General features: G+C 35.8%; 1 protein-coding gene across 2 annotated transcripts; it reads left to right on the top strand.

The window, feature by feature from the left end:
* The first annotated feature begins 15 nt into the window (after positions 1-15).
* LOC127172229 (huntingtin-interacting protein 1-related protein) lies at positions 16-20,910 on the top strand. 2 transcript variants are annotated; one of them, XM_051121446.1, is made up of 35 exons: positions 16-492; positions 718-888; positions 2,915-2,978; positions 3,254-3,396; positions 3,499-3,555; positions 3,671-3,751; positions 3,873-3,949; positions 4,026-4,087; positions 4,473-4,613; positions 4,700-4,757; positions 6,980-7,055; positions 7,176-7,307; positions 7,418-7,467; positions 9,090-9,162; positions 9,248-9,431; positions 9,961-10,049; positions 10,338-10,454; positions 11,678-11,779; positions 11,894-12,088; positions 12,555-12,665; positions 13,005-13,199; positions 14,486-14,636; positions 14,724-14,810; positions 14,894-15,001; positions 16,679-16,815; positions 16,900-17,010; positions 17,095-17,153; positions 18,093-18,123; positions 18,483-18,545; positions 18,630-18,730; positions 18,811-18,916; positions 19,005-19,128; positions 19,870-19,931; positions 20,132-20,473; positions 20,577-20,910. In XM_051121446.1, exons 2-35 carry the CDS (start codon positions 793-795, stop codon positions 20,583-20,585), a joined length of 3,594 nt encoding a protein of 1,197 aa, XP_050977403.1. In that variant the 5' UTR covers positions 16-492; positions 718-792; the 3' UTR covers positions 20,586-20,910. The 2 variants fall into 2 exon arrangements, with proteins under 2 accessions (XP_050977403.1, XP_050977405.1); XM_051121448.1 differs by having other exon boundaries at positions 653-888.
* The last annotated feature ends 2,133 nt before the right edge of the window (positions 20,911-23,043 follow it).

Below are 23,043 nucleotides of genomic sequence, written 5' to 3'. Positions count from 1 at the left end.
GTCCATAAAGCCACGAGAAGCAACAGATTTCAGTTTACTACCATCTCCTCTCAATGCTTCGGAAAATAAATCAGTTTTTGGCAACCAAAGAGGAATTTTGTGGAGCTAACAAGCAGATGCAATTATCAAAATTTTTATCAAAATATATTTTTATGATGTGTGCACTGACATAAGCATTAATGATTACTCCTAGCACTACCTCTGAGCAATGTAAAGACTGTTGTTATTTATAAACTTCTTTCTTCAAGTGTTAAACCTGTCCTACAAGATGACACAATGGTGTTGGTTGTTTTTTGTCATTCCAGTTTCACTGTCATCGAACCTGTTTGCTTACAAAGATAATGAACTGTGATGTGGCTCTTGTGTAGATCATTGTTTTTTAACACCTGAAATGCAGTCTTGCTCTCACAGTAAGGACAAGAAGCCATCAGCCCTTTCAAAAGCCACTGAAAGGCAGTTTATTCTCATCTCAGGACATTTAAAAGAATAAAGGTCTTTACATGCAGTCATTAACTTTTTCTTTTAAAGTGTTATTTTGTGTGATGTACTTATTTTAGTCTTTCTTTGTATTTTTTCTATTTATAAAAATAAGTATTTTATGTATTAGTTAGAATATATATATTTTTTTATTTTAACTGAAATGCAATTTCAGGTTGAGTGAAGGCTGTTTATAGAGCGTGTGAGGAAACTCACCTGTGTGACTCGTTGACGTGACAGGTAGATCTCAGGTGTGTGTGTCGCGACTCAGTCGATCATTTTTACATCTGGCTTCGTCTGAGGAAGGAGTTAAACATGGCCTCAAAGAAAACCGAATCGAAGAAAAACGAGAAAACGGATAAATCTGAAAAGGCTTTAGCTGCGGAAAAGGAGCAATTCGTCAAACTTCAGGTGAGATTTACTGCATTCAATGAGTATTGGATATTTAGTGGTCGCGTTTTTATTTATTTATTTATTGGGGTGTTTTCCTTTTTGTTTCAACAATACATTAAAGCAATATGACAGAAAACACCTGAGAAATTGTTTTCAACTTTTAAATTCTCAACTTAGATCGCTTCGAATTCCCGCCGAGATTGTATGTCATGTGTCGTCTAAAAATAAGTACCATTATGTTGTAATACATAGTTTTGATTTACATTTCTTGTTTATATATATATATATATATATATATATGTGTGTGTGTGTATTATAATGCCATGTAGCACGGTAAAAATGTTTCTGGGTACAGTAATAATTGCTATAGTAATTGTTTTTAGGTCTAATATAACAGTATTTCCATCATCTTTTTTTTTGGACATGTGCCACAGTACAAGTCCAAATGTTTTGTATGGAAGTGTAACATTGTAATCTAGAATTAGTTTGGAATTGTACCATGGTAATGTCTTTTACCATAGTAATATATGGGCCATTCTACAGAGTTGGAAACATCTTGAAAAAAATGTCTTTGTCTTTTTCCACAAATTTTGCGTGTATGCATATTGTTTAATATCCAAGGTACACATTTAATGTGCAGTTAATTGTCATATTTTATTTTCGGCAATTTTTGGAATATGTTTCCTCTCCCTAAATGTGTCACTACCGAAACACAGGAATAATAATTTAATAAGAAGGGTTATACTGACTCATTAAGATTTTGCGAACACCTTGCTATTTTATTTAAAAAATGTAAGAGTTAAATCAATAACAGTTACATTTTTAACAATACTTCAAGTGTAATTTATGAGATTTGTTGTATTTCCCTGGTGAAAAAACCAGCATATGCTGGTTAGGTATGTTTTGGTGCTGTTTAAGCTGGTCCTTAGCTGGTTTGTGCTGGTCTTTGACCAGGAACATGACCAGCATAAACCAGCTAAGGACCATCTTAAACCAGCATCAAAACATACCTACCAGCATAAGCTGTTTTTTTCACCAGGGTTTGAATCCATTTTTTTCTTTGCAAAATGCAAAAAGTTGATCGTACTGATTTCAAAGTTAAGATTTCATTAGTGTGAATATACATTGAACCAAAAACTATCAGGGACCATTTCATGGAATAACACCCCAAAAAACAATGATGTTGCTACCAAAACGCCACCAAATGTTTCGGTAGTGACAATTTTAGATACTTTTGAACCTAGCTCAAGATGCTAATCAGCACATGGTTAGCTAGCACAGTTCTGAACAGGGTACACTTATAAAAACTAAATGTTAAGGAATAACTCCCAAAAAAGTGTGTAATTATAGAAAAAGGTGTTCGGTTCCTTAATGTTACACACAGATTTTTCAGACTTTTGAACACATTTACCTCAAAATGACAGGGCCTATCTACTTACATCTTGTACAAAATGAAAAAGACAAATAAAAAAAAACTACGGATTAAAATGCAAAAATGATTTAAATATCATTTTCAAGTTGAAAAAGTTGAAAAGTTTAGGGTTCGAGACAGCCACCTCCCAATTAAAGTACACTACCCACTAAGTGATAATTTTATATATATTAAGCTTACTGATGTTTTAAATATTATTGTGTGTCTTAGTAAACATCTAAGATTTGAATACTTAAATGCTTTTTAAATGTGTGTTTTTGGTTGTGGGACAGCAGTTTGCACCAATTCTGTAGAATGGCCCATATATATTTTTGGATATGCATCGTTTGGATATGCATCATTTGGTATTATTTCTTTTAGGGTACCATATAAATACATGGTATGAATATGGTATTGTATTATATTACCAATAACTGATATTATACCTAAACTGCTATTTGCAATGTTAAACACATGTAAGAACAGACTCAGATCATCGTCCTGGCTAGTTATTAATTTGTGCTTCTCTTCATTGAGATGTGTATTATTTCATGTTTTGAACAGTCATATTCATTTACATTAAATTGTGCATTGCTTATTGTGTTAATTAATGATGTTATATCTCCTTTACAGCTTCAAAGCATCACCAAATCCATCACCAATGTGGAGGCCCCTATCAAAGAGAAATATGGACGCAGTATCCTTTAGTATTGGTTTAATACAACATTTCTTTAATTTAGATCACAAGTTTGTGTTTGTTAACATTGATTAATGCACTGTGAGCTAACAATGAACAACTGTATTTTTATTAATTAACATTAACAAAGATGAATCAATAGTGTATATATTTCCAACTTCATATAAAGAGCTGGAAGAAAAAATGCTGGCATTTAATTGCAAATAGCCAAATGCTATGAATCATCTTTTCTATATATCATCTGGACCAGTACATTGTCCTTAACTTTGGCACAGATATCATTTTAGGCACACATAAGGAAGGCGGTGCCGTCACATTCTGGTCTCATGCCGTGAGTCTGCCGCTGTCCAGTAACGCCATCCTCAGCTGGAAGTTCTGCCACGTGGTGCACAAACTGCTACGAGATGGCCATCCTAACGTCAGTCCCGTCTAGCACAATATCATCAGATGAAAATGACTTTCATTTGATTTTGTTTGTCTAAAATGCACCCACATATATAATTTTTTGTCTTTGTTGTAGACTTTACGAGACAGCAGAGGTCACACCGCAAGCATTAGACAGATGGGAACATTATGGGTGCGTGTCAAAATGATCTTGATGTTTTTTTGTTGAGCAAGTCATGTGCATCATCACATTAATCTTTCATGGGAATCTTTCAACTTAAATTTTGTACGTGTTTGCTGTGTTTTAGGGGAATCTGCATGATAGATATGGACATATTGTTGCACTGTATGCCAAGCTGCTGTGTATTAAAATCGATTTCCATTTAAAGGTAAGTTTAATGTTTCAGTCATTAACATTTGAGTTAAAAAAAATATATATATATATATATATATAGACACACACACACATACATAAAAATATAAAATGTATTTATCATGTTTCCACCATAGCATCTGGAAATCCCACCAAACCTTGAGGCTCCTGAGCAAGTTCTTGATAAAGTCATCGCCATTGATATCAACAAAGTGTAAGTACATTAACAGGGATTTTAGTGGGCTTGAATAATCTGTTAAGTAAAATACTCATGATTATTATTTATACAGGTTTGACATGACAGGTGAGGTTCTGGAGTACATGGAAGCAGCTCTAAAGCTGCAAGAAACAGGTAAGCATAATGTTTTTTGTTTCTAATCTAACCCGAATAAATGCTTTTAATGGTTTAATTTATCAATTACACATTAAATTGATCAAAAGTGACAGTACAGACATTTATAATCTTACAGAAGATTTCAAATTCTGTTTTTCTTTTAACTTTCTACACATCAAAGAATCCTGGAAAAAAAAAGTAACATAAATTGTACAAAATATTAACAAAAAATAAGTATCATGTAACACTGAAGACTGGAGTAATGATGCTGAAAATTCAGCATAATAATAATATTTCACAATATTTCTGTTTTTACTGTATTTTTGATCAAATAAATGCAGGCTAGGTGAGCATAAGAGATGATAGTGTGTGTATAATAAATATTTTTTACGTTTAAATGCAGTTTTCCGGCAAATGGAGTCCAACTCCACCAGCTCTAACACCCCAGTGGGTCAGTGCCGTCTGGCACCGCTGGTTCTCGTCATCTTGGACTGCGGTCTCCTCTACCATTTCCTGGTTAAGCTCTTGTTTAAGCTACACAGCCGTGAGTCTTGTTGTTTACATGCTGCTCTCTTTATCTATATGCATCATTTTCATTGAGCTCAACAGCGCTGTGTATCTGTGTCACAGGAATACCAGTGGATGCTCTGTTAGGACACAGGGAACGATTCCGTGAGCAGTTCAACAGGTAACAGTGGTCTGCAGTGTTGTGTAAGAATGCACCAAAATAGAAATTTTGTCCAATAGCCAAAGCTGACAATTGTTTTTGTTATTGCCACTGACCAATGCATATACAGTCATGGCCAAAAATATCGGCATCCTTGCAATTCTGTCAGAAAATGCAACCCTTCTCTCAGAAAATTGTTGCAGTTGCAAATGTTTTGGTACTCACATGTTTATTTTTTTGGTTTGCATTGGAACAACAAAAAAAAAAACAGAAGAAAAGTAAAATCTGATACAATTCCGCACCGACCCCAAAGAATGCACTGGACAAAATTACTGGCACCCTTAACTTAATATTTGGCCATTTCAGAACTCTCCAGCGCTTTGTTTGTGATCATTTCTGAGTACTTTTTGAAGTGTGTTTCGGGTCATTGTTCTGCTAAAAGACCCATGACCTCTGGTGGAGACGCAGCTTTCTGACACTGGCCGCTATGTTGCACCCCAAAATTCATTGGTAATCATCAGATTTCATGATACCGTTCGCACAGTCAAGGCATCTAGTGCCAGAAGCAGCAAAGCAACCCCAAAACATCTTTGAACCTCCACCATGTTTGACTGTAGGCACTGTGTTCTTTTCTTTGAAGGCCTCATTTGTTTTTTTCTGTAAACAGTGCTATGATGTCCTTTACCAAAAAGCTCTAGTTTAGTTACAAATTGTAATGCAGAAAGGATTATGTTGAAGGAGAAGTCCACTTCCAGAACAAAGATTTATAGATAATGTACTCACCCTCTTATCATCTAAGATGTTCATGTCTTTCTTCCGTCATTAAGAAATTATGTTTTTTGAGGAAAACATTTCTGCATTTTTCTCCATGTAATGGACTGCTATGGTGCCCCGAGTTTGAACTTCCAAAATGCAGTTTAAATGCGGCTTCAAACGATTCCAGATGCAGTTCTAACTGATCCCAGCTGAGGAAGAAGGGTCTTATCTAGCGAAACGATCGGTTGTTTTCATAAAAATAATACAATTTATATACTTTCTTTTTTTCTTTTTTTTTTTTACAAATTTATACAAATTTTTGTTCTGGAAGTGGACTTCTCCTTTAATGAAACATGTAAGTGTCTGAAATTAGATTTCAGTTTTAAATGTGCCTGTGTCTAATTACAGATACATGGGGTTTGTATTTTAGAGAACAGGTTGTAAGGAACATAAATTTGCTTTTTGGGTTAAAAGAACAATATCTTTATAGAAATTCTAATTGCATGAAAATTAGAGATTAGACTGTACAGAAATTTAAATCTACATATAATGCTAATACACACTATATACGTGCAGTCATGCAATGCTGATGTTGTTAACATTAACAATTTGAGAACAAAGTAAAAATTTGCACGGTTTGATGTGATATGAGCCAAGCGAATCACCACTGGTAGCGCAATTTATTGTAAAGTTTTTTTTCCTCAGTTGGTCAGAACAAAAGTGGCAGACATGTTACAGACATGACAATATGTGGTGAAAATTCTTATTTGAGTCATACTTCCAAGACGTATAATCTGTAATTTTGATGTACAGAGAATATCCACATCGGCATTGGTGCAGTGACTGACAGCTCACACATTCACCTCAAAACATTAGATTAATTCGTGCTGAGGAGCCATGGCGAAGCACAACCCACGTACAGATGATAATTCCATAAATAACTGGTTTCAAACAGAGATGGCAACAAAGAGGCACTTACGGACTGCAGCTCTAAATAAACATTGTTCATGCCAAAACTCCAATCTAGAAATTTACAGGATCATTTTTTTTATTTGTCTATTATGCATCGTTGCTGCATTTATTTAATTAAAAAATATAGTGCAATATCATTACTGTTGTCTATTTGAATGCACTTAATTGTAATTGTGATGCAAAGCTGAATTTTCAGCATCATTACTCCAGTTTTCAGTGTCACATGTTCCTTCAGAAATCATTCTAATATGCTGATTTGCTGCTCAAGAAACATAACTGATTATTATCAATGTTGAAAACAGTTGTCTTGCTTCATATTTTCATGGAAACCGTGATACATTTATTTTAGGATTCCTTGATAAATAAGAGGTTAAAATAAGCAGCATTTATTAACAGTGCGTTTACATTTATTAATTTGGCAGATGCTTTTATTCATTTAAGTTAGCAAAACATAAAAATGGAGTTCATGAAATTACTGCTGCAATGAGTTTTTGGTCTGTCTTGGTCCTCCACAGTTTGACCCAGTTTTTTGAGAGAGCAAGAGGGATGGAGTTTTTCAAATCTATCATTCAGATCCCTGATCTTCCCGATGTAAGATCTTCACATCCATATACCATTGAATTTCAAATTGTGCTTACTAAAAACTTTTTTGTGCAAAATGCTATGGAGTAAAATGTTGAACAGATGAATATATGCTTACAAATGTTATAGGAGCCTCCAAATTTTCTGCGTGCGGCTTCATTTGCTGATCACGTGAAGCCTGTGGTCGTTCAGAATGAGAGATTCCCTGACTATGAAGAAACGGACACGCAGCTGGATTTTGGTGAAGGAAACTATCAGATGGTAAAAACAACCTGGAATGGTCAAACTTTGTAGACTGGTTTAGAGAAAGTCTTACTAAGTGCTTTTCCACATTTGTGACAGTTTTAACATTTGATTATTTTCATCAACAGTATTACGGATACAACCAGTTTGAACCTCCAAGTGACATACCAGAGCAAAGGTAACACACCACGTTTAACGTTTTATTTTTTTCCAAAATCCGTTTTTTCTGTTTAATTTTTCTGGATTCCGTTTTTTCCTCCTTACAGCTCCTTTTTAATGGTTAAATTAAATTTTATAAATCAAAGAGCATGACTAATGAATTAAAATCATGAAACCTATACAATTTCACATCAATTTAATAAAGTGACATGTTTAGGGTCCTGTGAAATGTTTTATTTGTTCTCACCATGTTCTTTGTTATCAATTTCTGTGTTTTAGTCTAATTATTTGAATGCATACTTAATTTATTCAAATGTATTCTTCAAATAGTCTTATGAAAGCTTTTACCCTCAGAAATTCTGTGTTGTGTATTTAAAATGTTCTGGTTATCAAATGAAGGCATAAAACATTAATTTCATTTATCTTTTAATTATTGAAAATTAAGCAAAGGGGAAAAATCAAACAAAGGGGAATTTACTGTTAAAATTAAAACATGTTGTGTGATTATGCCCTAAGAAATAATGTTTGTTTCATTTTAGTAGTACACTGTAAAAAACAATTTGTTGAGTCAACTTAAAATAATTTGTTACCCGGCTGCCTTAAAATTTTATGTTCAGTCACCTCAAAAAAGTATATTCAACTTGAAATGTTAAGTTATACTAAGTGACAACTTAGATGTTTGAGTTGAGTCAACTTAAAATTTTAAGGCAACTGGGTTACTTACCCATTTGTTAAGTTTAACAAGCACAAATATCTAAGTTGTTACTTAGTACAACTTAACATTTCAAGTTGGCTGAACTTATTGGAGTTGACTGAACTTAAAATTTTAAGGCAGCAGGGTAACAAATTATTTTAAGCTGACTCAACAAATTGTGTTTTTTTTTTTTTTTTTTTTTACAGTGTAGTAGTAATAGTAGTAATATATATCTGGCTCAATCAAGTTAAACCAGACTTTTATTTTGACGGGTTGCCTGTCTACCTTTACATTTCTGTGTGTGTATGACATAACGCTAGTTTTCCTAAAATGGACCGGCAAATTTCTTATGAAGTGACTCTCAGCAGATATTGTTCATGTATTTATGTCCTCGTTTAGTGAGACGACAGACGCTGAAATCACTGCGTCACGTGCGCTTCAGTGTGTGTAGTAAATAAAACTGCTCGTCTGCTCCATTTATTAAAACAGAGACACACAGAACATGAAGGATTCACATTTAAATGGCATTTTTGCGGCGTAATATTTACAGATACTAGTCCATATGCAGTTTGATTTAAGTGTAATGACCTACTTTTGATTAATTCATTCAAACTTTGACAAATTCCGTGACATTCTGCGTTATTCAGTAAATTCCGGAGTCCACGTTTTCCGCATCACGGAAATCATAGGGCCCTATTAAATGCTTTCTTCTCAGATGTTTCTCCTGAAAAAAAGACTCTAGTATCTCACTTATGTCTGTATAAGTTTTACTTGATGCACTTGACTGAATTTATGTTTGTTATGATCATTAAAACCTTTTAATCTGATGCTTACATTAATTATTAATCTTAAATGACATTTGTGGATAATAGTTACATAATAAAAGAACAATTTGGTGTCCAAATGTTTGATATTTCATTTTAACTACTATAATAACTCTCACACAGAGAAACTGAGGCTGATACTCTGAGGAAGGAACTTGAGGTGGTGAAACCAGAGCTGGAGCTCATAAAAGTGGAGGTTAGACATTTGTCTCTATTCACATCTGTTTTGAAGAAGTGTTTCCTTCTCCTGTGATTGATTCCCATCATCTGTGTGTCTGCAGGCCCAGCGTGCCGTGGTCCAGCTCAAAAGTCAGGTCAACAAACTGGAATCTGAGCTTGAGGACCAGCGGACACACAAGCAGATGGCGCTGGTGGAAAACGAACGTCTGCGCATGGAGGTGGAGAACCTGAGAACACAGACTGCAGTCGCTGCCAGCATGCAGGCCACGGTTGAGGATGCGGGCAGTGAGTGACCTCTGACCCCAGACACACAGAAATTAATATTGTATTCAGCAAGGATGCATGAAGTTGATCAAAAGTGAAAACAAAAACAATAATGTCATAAAAGATTTCTATTTTATGTAAATTCTATGCTTTTGAACTTTCATCAAAGAATCCTGAACAAAAATGTGTCATGGTTTCCACAAATATATTAAGCAACGCAACTGTTTTCAGTATTGATAGTCATAAGAAATCTTTCTTGAGCAGCAAATCAGCATATTAGAATGATTTGTGAAGGATCATGTGACACTGAAGACTGGAATAATGATGCTGAAAATTCAGCACTACCATCACAGAAATAAATTATATTTTAAAATATATTTAAAGAGAAATTTTGAATCGAAATAATATTTCATAATATTGCTGTTTTTACTGCATCTTTGATCAAATAAATGCAGCCTTGGTGAGCAGAAGAGACTTCTTTCAAAACCATAATTTTAATCTTTTTAACTTTTAAACAGTAGTGTAAATCTCTTGTTCTCATGTTTTCTAGGCAGAGCTCAAACTGCTCAGATACATTTCACTCGACTCAAAGAGAAACACGCCGAGCTGGTCAGCAGACATGCTGATCTCATGCGGAAGGTAAAGACAATTTTGTGTCGTTTCCCTCACATATTATTGACAAACAGTGCCAGTAATCACTGGCAGCATCAATTATGCGATATGTGATCTTCCAGTAAAATTATACTTTGACACATTGTGATTTTCTTCCTCATATTTCTGTTATGGCCTAATGTGAGAAATATTCCACAAATATGTTGCTACTAGGAGTTCTGGAGAAAAAGTGTCTTCATTTGTTCTAGATAAACTTAAGATGGTGTCTTTGCCATATGTTTATTGTCTTTGTTAATGGTCATGATTTTCTGTCAGAATGCAGAGATGGTGAAACAGGTCAGCAGCACTCAGCAGGCACAGGAGGAGCTGGTTGCATACAAACAGCAGATGGCGGTAGAGATGGAGCGACTGAAACAGGACAACAATTCCACGGTCATACTACACACTTTTATGTTTATGATTCCAGCAGTTCTTAAGATTTAGAATCTCACAGTTGCCCACAGTTGAACCACTATGCTACATTCGCCATGTTTCCATCCAAAGTTCCGAATTAAACTTATGCACAGAGTTGGAATATTGCATAACTTCAGTTGAAGAGAACAAAATCATCACTTCCTGATTAATCTGTGCTAAATATCACAAAGAAAAAACTAATTTGCTGCAGTAGGAGAACGCACTGTATATAATAATTTTTTATACAATAAATTACGAGCTTCAAAGCGCGCAGACAAAACTCAGTCATGTTATCTTATTTTTAGAGCCTGCTGTTTGAGAACACAGTTCTGAGAGTTAATTATAACGAAGCAGTTTTACGAGACTTTGCTCAAGCATTTTAAAATGACAAAACTAGCATTTCAGATGCTGTGCAATGAGATCGGCAAAGTCACATGTCTTTTTTTGATGTGCATTAAGGAATGTATTCTGTAAACGTTTTTCCGTTTAGGAATTTATGCACATCTTGACATTTCCATCTAACGTTTTTATGTGTGATATCCCAAAAAGCGTATTAAAATAGGTTGATGGAAACATTTGGTTGAATTATTGGTTGAACATTAGGAGATTTTAATGGCTGATAATACTGTAGTATTATTAATAGTTAGACTACAGTTACAGTTACAATAGTTACTTAAACTCACCAAGGATGCATTTATTTGCTGAAAAATACAGTAATATTGTGAAATATCATATAATTTACAAGATGATTTAAAGCTGAATTTTCAGCATCATTACTCTAGTCTTTAGTGTCACATGATCCTTCAGAAATCATTCTAACATGCTGATTTGCTGCTTAAGATATATTTCTGATTATTCTCAGTGCTGAAAACAGTTTTGAGCCTTTGTATTATTTGCAAACTGTGATACATTTTTTCTGGGTTCTTTGATGAACAGAAAGTTCTGTAGAACCGTATTTATTTGAAATCAAATCTTTTATAACAAAAATGTCTCTACTGTTACATTTGATTAGTTTAATTAGTCCTTTCTAAACAAAAGTTTTTTTTTTTGTTTTTTTTTTGTTTTTTTTTGTTTTTAATTTTACACTGACACATGGTTGGAAGATTTAATTGTGTCTAATGCACATAATCTCAAAATATCTGATGATTTATTGGCCTGAAACATCCGCCTTTCATTAACTTGAACTGAACTGTAATTTTCAGATGGAAGCACAGAGAGCAGAAATTGAACGTTTGAAGCAAGAGCTAGCGACCGAGAGGGCTGAGATATCCCAAGTCCATAATGCTTTGCAGAGCAAGGAGAAGGTAAGATCTCTATCCATGTGCATCAATGATTCCAGATTTCTTGATTAGCAACTGAATGCATTAAAACACTCTAGCATGTACTGTAAAGCGTCTCTGATCTTTGTGTGTGTTTAGGCTGGAGACCAGTTGAGCAGTGTGTTGATCGGTCTTCAGGCAGAGAAAGAGATGCTACTTCGTAGAGTGAAAGATCAGGAAGCTGAGATCGCTAGTCTGCGCCAGGCCGCCCAACTCCACCAGACCACCCTACAGCAGGAGAGAGACCGACACCAGAGAGAGATGACGGCACTGCAGAACCAGCTGCAGGAAAAAGTCAGTCCAACTTAACTTACATGCATTTTTTTGCTATTGTGATTTTAAACACGGGGCAGCCGTGGCCTAATGGTTAGGGAGTCGAGTCCCAGGTCCGGCAGGGATTGAAGGTGGTGGGAGTGAATTACCAGCGCTCTCTCCACCCTCAATACCTCGACTGAGGTGAGGTGAGCAAGGCACCGATCCCCCAACTGCTCGCCGGGCACCGCAGCGATAGCAATATGGCTGCCCACTGTTCCGGGTGTGTGTTCACGGTGTGTGTGTGCGTTTGATCACTTCTCACTACTGTGTGTGTGCACTTGGATGGGTTAAATGCAGAGCACAAATTCCAAGTATGGGTCACCATACTTGGCCACACGTCACGTCCTGTCCTTTCCTTTCCTTTCCTTTCCTTTCCTTTCCTTTCCTTTTTAAACAAAACAGCATAAGGTCTAAATGAGAGTGTTCACTGTGTGTTGTGTGTCAGCTGTGTCGTGAACAGGAGCTGCAGCTGGAGATGGACAAACTAAGACGTGAGCTGGAGGAGAAGCGAGTGGAGCTGCTGCGTGCTCAAAGCACTCTGAACAGTAAAGAAACCGTGAGTATTTCCACCTCAGTAGACCTTTCTGTTACACACATATGTAAACTGCTTACATTTATGCAGTTGATGCATAATGTGACTTTATTTTCTTCTGCTCACCAAGGCTGCATTTATTTGATCAGAAATACAATAAAATCTGTAAAATTGTGAAATATTATTACAATTTAAAATAACTGTTTTCTTTTGTAATATATTGTAAAATGTAATTTATTCCTGTAATCAAAGCTGCATTTTCAGCATCATTACTCCAGGCTTCAGTGTCACATGATCCTTCAGAAATCATTCTGTTCTGTTATCTTCAAAACTATACATTATTTGTGTTTGTATGTGTTTTAGACAGGAGACCAGCTGAGCAGTGTGTTAGTGGGTCTGCAGGCGGAGAAGGAGGTTCTTCTACGTTCAGTGAAGGAACAGGAGGCTGAGATCACTAACCTGCGTCAGGCCGCCCAACTTCACCAGGCCACGCTGCTGCAGGAGAGAGACAGGAGTCAGAGAGAGATGGCAACGCTGCAGAGTCAAATGCAGGCCAAGGTCAGAAAAACTAGGGATTTTGGGCAGGACGTAAATTTAAAAACCAAATAAAAAGAGCCATTCATTTTGGAATTTCGACATCGCTTGTAATGGTTTTAAAAAGCAAGTAGTGAAACAGTGAAACAGAGCTTTTCGAAACCCAGTTAAACTATTGTGTTGCAAAATGATTCACTGTTTCGAAGCCCCCCTAATCGGATCGCATATAGCAAATCATTTGATTCAGATTGTGACTTCAAATTGCATATCATGAATCATTTTATTTAGGTTGTGACTTCAAACCGTGTATAACGAATCATTTGATTCAGATCGGGACTTCGGAGCAGGTCGTGAATTATTTGATTTAGATTGTAACTTCGCATATCGCAAATCATTTGATTCAAATCGAGACTTTGGAGAGTGTATTGCAAATCATTTGATTTAGATATTAACTTCGGAGTGAATCTTTTGATTCAGATCGAAACTTCTGAGCGGATTCGTGAATCATTTTGGGAATTTAACGATTCACGATCCGATCTGAAATTATGGTTCACAAATCTTTTGATTCAGATCTTAACTTCAAAGCCCAGATTATTTGATTCCGATTGGGAATCAAATTCGGTGCGGGTTCGTGAATCATTTATTCAAAACGAATTTCGGCGCACATTGATTTAGATCAGGACTTCTAAACGCAATATTTTTTGTAGCTCAGTTATACAACAAATACCATGGTTAAACTATGGTTTTCACTGTTTTAGGATTACCAGAACTTTGGATAGTTTCCATATACAGCTTTGAGTAAAGAAAAGAGATTTTTATAGACAGAAACAGAAAGAAAATTCACTTGAAAAGATTGGATGAACACTAAAAAAATCCAACCAAAATGTCTCTCTGTGGGTACATTGTCAAAACAAGTAAATGTCATCTTCCGAAAGAGTGGCAAACATTATATATATATAAAATATATATATTCTAATTATGTTTATAAGCTTTTTGTGAAATTTGGATGAACTCATTAATCTGTTGCTTGTCCTGTTGCTTGCCCTCTTTCATAATTAAGGAGAGAACTATAGTTTACATAGTCGGACACTGCTTGTTGTGATTTTCAAGGGCATAGAATTTAGTAGGGATGCTATGACATGTCCCTACCAATATCCACTGACTACTAAATTGTCCCTAGCAATAATTTTGATTAAACAATTAAATGTCAGTTGTCTCCACTAATGCCAAAATCAAACCTATGCTCTTGATCTACCTCAGTAGTATTGAGGGTCTTAAATGTTGTGTTTGTTGTGTTTTTTTCTGTACAGTTAAGTCAGGACTCAGGCATGTTGCAGCAAAAGCTGCAGGACGAGCAGTTTAGTCTGTTGCAGTGCGCTGTGGTGGAGGCCGAAGGCATCGTGCTGGATGCCGTGGCCAAAGTTGACGATCCGCTACATGTGCGCTGTATCAGCACGCCAGGTCTGCCCTTCCTCACCCTCCTCCTCCTCATAACTCTGAATATCCTCATCACTTCTTTTAGATGACATCTCTAATTTCTGCTTGCAGATTATTTGATCAACCGGGCTGAGCTGACGTTGGCATCCATTGATAAAATGCAGCAGAGTCATGCGACCTATCTAAGGAATATGGATGGTAAGGTGTCAGTCGTTCTCATTAGCAAGCTACAGGTTCAGGTGTTTGCGTGATGTAATCTCTTCCTCCTCCTCCTCCTCTAGATGCCAGTGGTCTGTTGAGGTCGGTGACACAGTTCTCCCATCTCATCGCTGACACTATTGTTAACGGAGCAGGAGCTGCACACTCGGCACCTACGGACCAAGCAGACCGTGAGAGATATTCTTTATTATTAAAAACAGCACACATGCACTTTTCTTATGCATATAGTGCTACATTAATAATCAAACTTTCTGTAGTATTACAAAACATCATACACACAAAGTTGCATTAGCACAGTCTTTGAAGTGATTCAAGGTTTTGTATTACAAAACAAAATGATTTGCTTCAGAAAATCCAGTTAATACAAATCAGTTTTGCATGGTTTTTAGCTGGTCCAAAGACTTATTTTTGGCCTTTAGATGGTCCAAGGTGGTTTAGCTGCTGGTCTTCATGTAATTTATAATTTCTTAAAAATAAGTTGCATTACCACAGTCTATAAAGTGATTCAGAGTTTTGTATTACAACATCTGTATTCATAATTTGCGTTAGAAAATCCAGCTAATACCAGTTTTGCATGTTTTTTAGATGGTCCAAACTGCTTATTTTTGGCCCTTAAATGGTCCAGGCTGGTTTAGCTGCTGGTCTAGATATCATTTATAATTTCTTGAAAATAAGTTTCATTACCACCATTTTTAAAGTGATTCAGGGTTTTGTATTACACAATCTGTTCTGATAAATTGCATTAGAAAATCCAGCTAATACCAGTTTTAAATGGTTTTTAGCTGGTCCAAGCTGCTTATTTCTGACCTTTAGATGGTCCAAGCTGGTTAGCTGCTGGTCTAGATATAATTTCCTTTTTTTTTTTTTTTTTTTAAATAAGTTGCATGACCAGTCTTTAAAGTGATTCAGAATTTTGTATTACAACATCTGTATTCATGATTTACATTAGAAAATATCAATTTTGCATGGCTTTTAGATGGTCTAGACTGCTTATTTTTGGCCATTAGATGGTCCAAGCTGGTTTAGCTGTTGGTCTAGATAAAATTTATAATTTCTTAAAAATAAGTTGCATTACCACAGTCTTAAAAGTGATTCGTGATTTTCTATTACAAAGTCTGTACTCATGATTTGCATTAGAAAGTCCAGCTAATACCAGATGGTTTTGCATGGTTTTTAGATGGTCCAGGATGCTTATTTTTGACCATTAGATGGTCCAAGCTGGTTTAGCTGCTGGTCTGGATATCATTTATAAATTCTTGAAAATAAATTTCATTACCACTGTCTTTAAAGCGATTTAAGGTTTTGTATTACAAAATCTGTACTCATGATTTGCATTAGAAAATCCAGCTAATGCCAGATGGTTTTGCATGGTTTTTAGATGGTCCAGAATGCTTATTTTTGACCTCTAGATGGTCCAAGCTGGTCTAGATGCTGGTCTTAGACAAGTATAATTTCTAATTTATTGAACACAGTATTCAGTGTTACTGTGGCACAAAATTAACACAGTCTTGAAAGTTATTCAAATTGTGTACTTTGTACTGATGATTTGCATTAGAAAATCCAGCTAATACCAGTTTTGCTTGGTTTTAGCAGGTCCAAACTTTTCATCTGTAGTCCTTGGATAGTTAATCAACTAGACCTGTAGAAACTGTAACTAGCCAACTAGAAATTGTAGACCTGGTTTTATCTTGGTAGAGCACTTTGATCAAGCTAGTTAAAGCTGGTTTACCACCTCAAACCAGCAGCAAATCATCTACCATGCTCCTAAAACCATCTTGACCAGCTTAAACTGGTACAAGCTGTTTTTTTTCCAGCAGTCTGATGATTTTTGATTCATTTCTCCATAGGTTTGACAGATAACTGCCGGGATTGTGCCACTCATTGTCTCCAGTATCTCAAAGAGCTGAAACTGAAGGCCACGCTCCCTAGAGCTGACCCTACTGCTGTCCGCTATGTGGTCCAGCGAATCCTCAACCAAGGACAGGTGCGGCGGACCAGAGATGGCATCTTCAAACTTGATCTGTGTTTGTGTGACGTTATAAGTGACCTCTGTCCCGGTCTCTTGCAGGACCTGCGGCCCAGGGGAGCAGACGTGCGGAAGGAAGAGCTGGCAGATATGGTGGATAAGGAAATGGCTGCGACTTCCACTGCCATTGAAGATGCTGTGCTGAGAATGGATGTAAGTTAGAAGTTTGTTAATGATTCTGGATTGAACTCAGGACTCATTTGCTATGACTTCATGGGTTTTTCTTATATAATACAGGAAATATTGAGCCAGGCAAGAAGAGATACATCTGGAGTGAAGCTGGAAGTTAACCAAAGGTTAGTTTGGGATATAGTTTTATCAAAAACACTACTAGTCACAAGTTTTTGAACAGTAAGATTTTTAATGTTTTTTAAAAAAGTATTTTCTGCTCACCAAGCCTGCATTTATTTAATCTAAAGTACAGCAAAAATAGTACAATTTTGAAATATTTCTACTATTTAAAATAACTGTTTTCTATTTGAATGTATTTTCAAATGTAATTTATTCCTGTGATTTGAAAGCTGAATTTTAGCATCATTACTATGATTACTCAAAAAACATTCTAATATTCTGATTTGCTGCTCAAAAACATTTATTATTATTATGTTAAAAACAGCTGAGTAGAATTTTTCAGGATTCTTTGACAAATAGAAAGTTCAGAAGAACAGCATTTATCTGAAATTGAAATATTCTGTAACATTATAAATGTATTTATGATCACTTTTGATCAATTTAAAGCATCCTTGCTACATAAAAGTATTAATTTCTATCATTTCTGTCCCAAAGAAATAAAAAAATTTTACTGACTCCTATCTTACAAGATCTTTAATTTCAGATAAATGCTGATCTTTGGATCTTTCTATTCATCAAAGAAATTTACTTTTTTAAATATTTCAATATACTTTATTAAATATAGCAAATCAGCATATTAGAATGATTTCTGAAGGATCATGTGACACTGAAGACTGGAGTAATGATGCTGAAAATTCAGATTTGATCACAGGAATAAATTACTGTTTAAAATATATTCAAATAGAAAGGAGTTATTTTAAATAGTAAAAATATTTCACAATATTATTGCTTTTGCTGTATTTTGGATCAAATAAATCCAGGCTTCATGAGCAGAAGAGATTAATTTTTAAACATTAAAAATCCTACTGTTCAAAAACTTTTGACTGGTAGTGTGTGTAATTTAGGTGTTCTGTATTTACATTTTTTTTTTTGTTCTATTACAGCATCATTGGCTCATGTTCGGATCTAATGAAGGTACGTTTAGATTTACAGAGATGAATTTATTGTTAAATACACCATTTAAAATGCGTAAAATTGATTAAAAGTGACAGTAAAGACATTTATAATGTTACAAACTTTCTATAGCATATTAGAATGATTTCTGAAGTATCATGTGACGCTGAAGACTGGAATAATGATGCTGAAATTTCAACTTTGTGTCACAGAAATAAATTACATTTTCAAATATATTACAATAGAAAACAGTTATTTAAAATTGTAATAAAATGTTACAATATTACTGTTTCTACTGCATTTCTGATCAAATAATTGCAGACTTTGTTCACATACATGAAAAATGTCATTTTTCATCACTTTTGTAATCTTGTCCATAGGCTATACACATGCTGGTGACGGCTGCTACTGATCTGCAGAGAGACATTGTGGAAAGTGGCCGGGTATGATTTGGTTATAGTGGCAATTATAGGTTATTTTTCATAAATCATATTTTCACAGACTCAAACGCAGGGTTTCTGTTTTAGGGTGCCGGTTCTGTCAAAGACTTCTATGCTAAAAATTCACGCTGGACGGAGGGTCTCATCTCCGCGTCAAAGGCTGTTGGATGGGGTGCAACGCAGATGCTGTGAGTGTGAAAATATTTAAAGCTTCAACCTGGATTTTTTAGTGTCAATCCTTGTAACTATGATTTATTATTTTACGAAGTGAATCGGCTGATAAAGTCGTGACTGACAAAGGCAAGTATGAAGAACTGATCGTCTGCTCTCATGAGATCGCCGCCAGTACGGCACAGCTTGTCGCTGCTTCAAAGGTAAAATCTATGAGACCAATATAAATGTGCGTTTACTGTAATTGAATCAAATCAGTTGATTCTGACACATCAATCCTTCATTTACCAGGTAAAGGCAGATCGAGGCAACAAGAAGCTCCAAACTTTACAGCAAGCATCCCGACACGTGAATGACATGGCCGCCGTTGTGGTGTCGTCTACTAAATCAGGACAAATGCAGATTGAGAACAAGAGTATGTGTCATGGACACAAATACAAAAAGCATGAAACATACTCTGAAAATGTACTCACCTTCAGTACATTTAAGATGTAGATCATTTTGTTTCTTCATCAGATTTGGAGACATTTTGCATTACGTCACTTGCTCACCGATTGATCCTTTGCAGTGAATGGGTGCCGTCAGAATGAGAGTCCAAACAACTGATAGAAACATCACAATAATCCACAAGTAATCCACACCACTCTAGTCCTTCAGTTTTGTAAAGTGAAAAGCTGTTGTTTGTAAAAACAAATACATAATTAAGGCATTTTAACATTAAACCACTGCCTACAATAGGAGTCCTCTATCCATAAAATACCTTTCTCCAGTGAAAACTCGTCTTGTCTGAATCAGGAGAGAAATATGCACAGATCAAGCTCCGTTTACAAACCAGAAGAGTTCTAAATAAAATATGTTGGTGGATACTGATGTTAGAGGACAATAGGAGATGGACCTTTTCATTGGAGGGAGCGTTATTATGGTTTATAGTTAAAATATCTTGATAATGGATTTGTTTCTTACAAACACATAGTCTTTCGCTTCACAAGACTTTTAAATAATGGACTGGAGTGGTGTGCATTACTTGTGGATTCTTCTGAAATTTTTATAAGCTGTTTGGTCTCTAATTCTGACGGCACCCATTCACTGCAGAGGATCCACTGGTGAGTAATGTGATGCTAAATTCCTAAGTTTGTCCTGTTGTTTTTTTCCATAGATACCATGGACTTTTCTGGCTTGTCTCTTATAAAACTCAAAACAGAAGAAATGGATTCTCAGGTAAGTTTGCTAAAATGAAAAATACTACAGTTTTAGGTATGAAAACACCATTTTACACCACCCAATCAAATCCCAAAGAATTAAATTACAAAGTACAATATTCACACTGAATATATTTTTTGAAACACACCACATGATTTGCAATTTGCATGCTTGAAATCGACCAGAAATGTAAAAATATAAACCTTGCTTGGTTGTAGGTGAAAGTGTTAGAGTTGGAGAACCAGCTGGCGAATGAGCGTATACGATTGGGAGAACTCAGGAAAAAGCACTACGAGATGGAAGGGATCCCGATGGACTCGCCTCCAGAGAACTCAGTCAATAGTTTTGACAGTTCACTGCCTACTGTTTTTCCTGACCCGCCCACAATGGAACTGCCTAGTCTGGATGCGTTCCCACTGGACCCGCCCAGATTTGAACCACTTCGACTGGACCCGCCCAGACTGGAGCCCCCTGCACCTGCACCCGCACCCGAACCCGCCAAACCTAGCTCTAAACGAACCTCAATCTTTCAGAAATCAGGCAGCCGCCTCAAGAATGCAGTAAGTATACACTGTTCACTTTGGACCAGGTTTACCTGTATTTTCAGTGACAATATTGCCTTTATAATGAAATTTAGATGTTAACTTGTTTTATCTCTCATAGTTTAGGTGAAAGGAGTCTGAGCCCTTATTGTAAAAAGAAGAAATCATCACAAAATAATGTACATTACTCCGAAGCACAGCGTTTACAGTACAGTGGTGTGAATTAAATATCTGAAATTATGCCTTTTAATTTATATTATCAGTTAGTGAACTGCTACGCTGAAATAGTTTATCTTGCAATATTTTTTTTTATTATTATTATTATTTTTTAAATAAGAACCAGGCTGAGGACTTTGCCTTTTTTTGTTAATTAGCACCATAAATTGATGGCTGGTAGATTATTTGGGATCTTGTCACACCTTTTACCATCTAAAAGTAAATGTACTTGAAGTTGTAAATGCACACTGAAGTAAATAAAAATTATTACTGATGTTGTGGAAGTCATGCATGTGTTTGTTGTTTTAAACAACTGTATTTACAGATGCAACAACAAATTAAAAACATGTTAGAAATCCATTCACAGCATGCTTAAAATACTTGAATTTGACTTTTTGAAATTCAAGGCCTTGAAAACCCTTGAAAATAGCAATATTCCTGAAGAGTTATTTAAAAAGTGCTTGAATTATTTAAACGCAATGTATTGTATGAGTGTTTAATTTTTTTAATGAGTACATACGCAAAATTCACGGAAATCAAAAAAAACATGCTTGTTTCTCTCATTTCAGTTATTGTCATAAAACTAGCCAACTACGCTAGTAGTAATACTGACGATGCTGTGCAAACATGGCTAAGAAAAGAGGAACAGATGAACCTAATCAACTGAGTCATTTACGATGGAACTGCTCTGATTGATTCAAACTCGTGACTTCCATCATTCGTTTCAAGCAGTTTACTAGCAAAAGCCAGATCAAATTTAAAAAGCCATTCATTTTAGAATTTCGATTCGAATTTTGTAATGATTTCAAAAAGCACGTAGTGATTGGTGAAACAAAGCTTTTCGAAGTTTCGAATAATTTAAACCATTAAGTCGGAAAGTGATTCGCTGTTTCGAAGCGCTCCGACCGGATCGTGTATCGCGAATCATTTGCTTCAGATCGGGACTTTAAATCGCGTATCGCGAATTACTTAATTTAGATTGGGACTTCAGATCGCGAATCATTTGATTTAGATCGGAACTTTAAATCGCGTATCGCGAATCATTATTTAGATCGGGATTTAAGAGCGTGGATTCCGAATCATTTGATATAGATCGGAACTTTGGAGCAGATTCGCGAATTATTTCGTTGACTTTGGTGCGGAACGGGTCCGTTTAGCGAACTGAATGATTCAAATCAAATGATTCACGATACGCGATTTGAAGTCCCGATCTAAATCAGAAGATTCACAATCCGCGCTCCGATTCCAAATTTGAAATGATGATTCGCGAATCATTATTCAGTTCGGGACTTAGGGGCGTGGATCGCGAATCAATTGACTTAGATAAACTCCATTTGATTTATATCCGAATTTTCACGTATCGAGAATCATTTGATTTGGATCGTAACGGGTCCGTATAATTTCGCGAATTGAATGATTCAAATCAAATGATTCGCGATACGCGATTTGAAGTCCCGATCTAAATCAAAAGATTCGCGATTCGCGAAGTAATAATTCAAATAATCAAATAATTCGTGATCCGGGGTCCGACTCCTGATCTGAAATGATGGAGCAGGTTCGCAAATCATTTGATTCAGACTTCGCGTATGGCGAATCATTTCAGATTTCGGCGGTTTTGCAATTTTTTTTTTTCAATTTTTAAACTGTAGAAAACATCAAACAATTAAGGAAGTACAAAATATAAAAACAAAACAAGAAAAAAGAAGTACACACAAATACAAATCCCTTAAGAACACTGATCGTGGTTTTACTATAGTAAAAGTGTATCAGAATCAGATCTGAATCAGAATTACAGTCATGTGAAAAAGTTCGGACACCCTATTAAATTTCATGGTTTTCTGTATCAGAACATAATAAAAAATTATCTGGTCCTTGGCAGGTCTTAAAATTTGGAAAATAAATCCTCAGATAAACATCATCACATGACATATCACACAGTGTCATTATTTATTTAAGAAAAATACAGCTAAGAGGGAAAGGCCATGTGTGACAAAGCTATGAGTCAACTGCCTGTAGCAGCAATAACTTGAAGCATTCATTTTCTGTGTGACTTTATCAGTCTCTCACATCGTTCTGGAGGAATTTGGATCACTCTTCATTTCAACATTGCTCCAGTTTATTGAGATTTGTGGCCATTTGCGTATCCACAGCTCTCACCACAGCATTTGAGTCAGGATGAGCTCTGGACTTGGACTGGGCTATTGCAACACCTTGATTCTTTTCTTTTCAGCCATTCTGATGTAGATTTTCCGGTGTGCTTGGGATCATTGTCCTGTTGCAAGACCCAATTTTGGCCCAACATTAGATGTCGGATGCCCTCGCATTTGACACTAGAATACTTTGATATACAGAGGAGTTAATGGCCAACTCAA

This window comes from Labeo rohita, chromosome 10 (assembly GCF_022985175.1).
Source record: "Labeo rohita strain BAU-BD-2019 chromosome 10, IGBB_LRoh.1.0, whole genome shotgun sequence".
Lineage (NCBI taxonomy): Eukaryota > Metazoa > Chordata > Actinopteri > Cypriniformes > Cyprinidae > Labeo > Labeo rohita.
Note: the sequence above shows the minus strand (reverse complement) of the source record. Positions and strands in the feature narration are given on the sequence as shown.